We start from the raw sequence: 4,509 nt of genomic DNA on the forward strand, positions 1-4,509 counted from the left end.
TTTTAAGTCGTAGGGGCGCCTCCAGTCAAATTTTTAATGTTGAGGATATGTTTAAAAAAAATTAGGTCGTAGGGGCGCCTCCAGTTAAATTTTCATATTGAGAATTTTCATAAAAATGTGTCATTCATAGTCATAGGTCAAATTTTCATAATAAGAATTTGTATGATTCTTTTTAAAGTCGTAGTGCTGCCTCCAATCAGTTTTTCATATCGATAATTTGCATGATTTTTTTAAGTCGTAGGGGCGCCTCCAGTCAATTTTCATAATAATAAATTGTATGATTTTTTTAAAGTCGTAGGGACGCATCCATTAAATTCTTCATAGCGAAAATTTTCATGATTTTTTAAGTCGTAGGGGCGCCTCCTGTCAAATTTTTAATATTGAGAATTTATTTTAAAAAATTAAGTCGTAGGGGCGGCACCAGTTAAATTTTCATAATAAAAATTTGTATGATTTTTTTAAGTCAAAAGGGCGCTTCAATCCAAAATGCCATATCGAGCATATGCCTTCACAGTCGTAGGGGCGTCTTCATTCATATTTTTACATTGGGAATTTGTATTTAAAAAAAATAATTTATAGGGGCGCTTCCAGTAAATTTTTCATATCGAGAATTTGCATGATTTTTGTAATTCGTAGGGGCGCCTCCAGTCAAATTATTAATGTTGAGAATATGTTTAAAAAAAAATTAGGTCGAAGGGGTGCCTCCAGTTAAATTTTCATATTGAGAATTTTCATAAAAATTGTTCATTCGTAGTCATAGGTCAAATTTTCATAATAAGAATTTGTATGATTTTTTTTAGATCATAAGAGCGCCTCCAGTCAAATTTTCATTATAAAATTTGTGTGTTTTTTTTAAGTCGTAGGGGCGTCTCAAGTCAAATTTGTATATCGAGAATTTGCATGATTTTTTTAAGTCATAAGGGCGCCTCCAGTCAAATCTTCATAACCAAATTTGTATGATTTTTCTAAAGTCGTAGGGGCGCCTTCATTCAATTTATGATATCGAGAATTTGCATGATTTTTTTTTAGTCGTAGGGGCGCCTCCAGTCAAATTTTTATATTGCATATTCGTATTGAAAAAAAAAATTAAGTCTTAGGGACGCCTCCAGTTAAATTTTCATAATTTTCATAAAAATGTTTTAGTCATTAGGGCGCCTCCAGTCAAATTTTTCATATCGAGAATTTGCATAATTTTTTAAGTCATAAGGGCGCCTCCAGTCAAATTTTCATAACAAAATTTTTATGATTTTTTTAAAGTCGTAGGGGCGCCTCCATTCAATTTTTGATATCGAAAATTTGCATGATTTTTTTAAGTCGTAGGAGCGCCTCCAGTCAAATTTTTATATCGCATATTCGTATTGAAAAAAAATTAAGTCTTAAAGGCGCCTCCAGTTAAATTTTCATATATTTCATAAAAATGTTTTAGTCATTAGGGCGCCTCCAGTCAAATGTTTCATATCGAGATTTTGCAAGATTTTTAAAGTCATAAGGGCGCCTCCAGTCAAATTTTCATAACAAAATTTGTATGATTTTTTAAAAGTCGTAGGGGCGCCTCCATTCAATTTTCCATATCGAGAATTTGCATAATTTTTTTAAGTCGTAGGGGCGCCTCCAGTCAAATTTTTATATTGCATATTTGTATTGAAAAAAAAATTAGGTCTTAGGGGCGCCTCCAGTTAAATTTTTAATTTTAATTTTCATAAAATTGTTTCAGTCATTAGGGCGCCTCCAGTAAAATTTTTCATATCGAGAATTTGCATGATTTTTTTTAAGCATAAGAGCGCCTCCAATGAAATTTTCGTAACAAAATTTGTATGATTTTTTAAAAGTCGTAGGGGCGCCTCCATTCAATTTTTCATATCGAGAATTTGCATCATTTTTTTGAGTCGTAGGGGCGCCTCCAGTCAAATTTTTGTATTGCATATTCGTATTGAAAAAAAAAAATAGTTTTAGGGGAGCGTCCAGTTAAATTTTCAGAATTTTGATAGAAATGTTTTTGTCATTAGGGCGCCTCCAGTCAAATTTTTCATATCGAGAATTTGCATGATTTTTTTAAGCATAAGAACGCTTCCAGTCAAATTTTCATAACAAAATTTGTATGATTTTTTAAAAGTCGTAGGGGCGCCTCCATTCAATTTTTCATATCGAGAATTTGAATAAATTTTTTAAGTCGTAGGGGCGCCTCCAGTCAAATTTTTATATTGCATATTCGTATTGAAAAAAAATAAGTCTTAGGGGCGCGTCCAGTTAAATTTTCATAATTTTCATAAAAATGTTTTAGTCATTAGGGCGCCTCCAGTCAAATTTTTCATATAGATTTGAAAAAAAAAAATCTCTTTGGCATTTTGGCAACATAGCTGAAAAAAAATCGGCCGAGGGGCGCATGGGGTGTAACCAACTTAATTTGCCAGGGGGGGGGTTAAACCCCTAAAACCCCCCCCCTTGTACACGGCCCTGTTCAGTTCATATAATCTTTTAGACATTTATTTAAAAAACATACCGTTGTTGAATCAGAGAAGTTAATCCTCTAACATCTAATTTACTTGGGATTTCCTAGCTTGCGTTGTTTTTGTCAACAAACAGATAGCTACCTAGGTACTTGATTGCATGCCTGGGAAAAAAACAAGCAAGAGAGATGAATGTGGAATATAAAAGTGGCAAAACAGTCGAATGTTTCGTTCAGAACTGTTTGCACGAGTTAGGAATAAGTTCATTCCTGCTTCGCTTTGATTTAAGTAAAGTTTTAATTATAGGATTGAATTGGTACAACTCCTCAGGATGATTCAAACCACTAAAATTCTATTATTTTTTGAGCTTCTTGTATTAATGGCTTTGGTAAGAAGTTTTAAATGGTTATATTGATATTGACATCGAGTTTTTATCTACTATTTCTTAATTTTGATTTGCCCAGCTTTGCAACGGTCAACCAACCAAGTCCACCCTTCCAAGCCGGTACCAATGTGGGCACGCAAACAGTCCCAAGATTCTTCTTGGCCCGGGGGTTAGCATAGGGGAAATGTCGTGGACCGCGCTGATCCAGTATCGCAAACCCAACGGAGACCAGTCGTTCGACTGTGCGGGGTCGCTGATTAACGAGCGTTACGTACTGACCGCGGCCCATTGCGTCCGGGGAATTCCTCGCGCTTGGACGATGTTGGTGAATGCTGATTAGATTATGGGATTTTTCTACTAAACGTTTATGTTTGTTTCAGCGTTGGAGTTCGACTTGGAGAACACGATCTAAGTACTGATCAGGATTGCGAACAAGATGGACCGGATAGGTATTGTGATGATGGTCATCAAGACTTGCCAATTGAGAAGATCATCGTACATGAAGATTACAACAGAACTAAGAAGAACTATTTGAATGATATTGCATTAATTCGATTGGAGCGAGATGTGATATTTTCAGAGTACATCAACCCAATTTGTTTGCCTGTCGAGGACGAGGATCGCCAACGGAACATCACCAGTCAAAGAGCTGTGGAAGTTGGATGGTCGGAAACTAATGCATGTAGGTGTTTTAGGTAAACCGACGGGGATAATTGATAATCATCTTCATACATTACAGACAGCGGTAGTAATATAAGAAAGAAGTCATTCTTCAGAATCCAAGATCATCAAAGTTGTAATGAAGGTTACAAGACAAGGGGGGTCACATTGAGCGATTCCCAGCTGTGTGCTAGCAGGGAGTATGATGATAGTGATTGTCATGCGATTGAGGGCAGTCCTCTGATGCAGGCAGTTGGTGGTAGAACTCATTTCCTGTACGGAATCAGCAGCTTTGGACCGGATAGATGTGGAACCAATGGTACTCCGGATGTGTTCACTAATGTGGCAAAGTTTGTCGATTGGATTGAGAGCAAATTGGAATGAAATAAGGGGCTTCTTGTAGGTAAACTTAGCCCATGTCTTAAATATGAGCTTGATCGGACGTAACAGGAGCTGGGGTTTCTCTTTTCAATTCCAATAAACTTCGATGAAAAATATTTGGAAAAAAAAACGGATTCTGCGTGTATCCGCCAGAGCAAGCAGCAGTTTAGTGCTCAGAGCTCTAGAAGTTTTTTCGAAATTTCCGCCGCAATCGACCGTGATTACCCGCGAGTTTGCTCCACCAGCATGCCGAAGGCCGGCCGTGGCCGTGGCAGTTCGAGTGCGGCCTCGAAAACCCCGCGAAGTTCGTCTACCGGCCGAGTGCAAAAAGGTAAACAAAACAACGCCGCCGCGTCGTCCGCCATCGCGCAGGGGAGCGTGTGCGCTGAAGGTTTCAATCCGGAGTTATTGCACGCTAATTACCGTGTCCAGGATCGCAGCCCTATAAGAAGCAGACTCCGCTCAGGTACTTCCGGCAATCTGTCGACCGGTGGCGCATCAACATCCGCCAACATTCCCACCAGTAACAAGTTCGCGAGACTGAGTGACGAGGAAACCAACACGCAAAAAAGGTAGTACGACAAAAAAAGATAATTCTCCGAAGGAACGGCGACCACCTCCAATTTTTGTTTTGGA

General features: G+C 38.1%; 1 protein-coding gene across 1 annotated transcript; it reads left to right on the forward strand.

The window, feature by feature from the left end:
• The first annotated feature begins 2,697 nt into the window (after positions 1-2,697).
• LOC6052641 (CLIP domain-containing serine protease 14D) lies at positions 2,698-4,056 on the forward strand. The gene is made up of 4 exons (XM_001868841.2): positions 2,698-2,835; positions 2,912-3,153; positions 3,213-3,514; positions 3,572-4,056. Exons 1-4 carry the CDS (start codon positions 2,779-2,781, stop codon positions 3,874-3,876), a joined length of 906 nt encoding a protein of 301 aa, XP_001868876.2. The 5' UTR covers positions 2,698-2,778; the 3' UTR covers positions 3,877-4,056.
• The last annotated feature ends 453 nt before the right edge of the window (positions 4,057-4,509 follow it).

This window comes from Culex quinquefasciatus, chromosome 2, assembly GCF_015732765.1.
Source record: "Culex quinquefasciatus strain JHB chromosome 2, VPISU_Cqui_1.0_pri_paternal, whole genome shotgun sequence".
Lineage (NCBI taxonomy): Eukaryota > Metazoa > Arthropoda > Insecta > Diptera > Culicidae > Culex > Culex quinquefasciatus.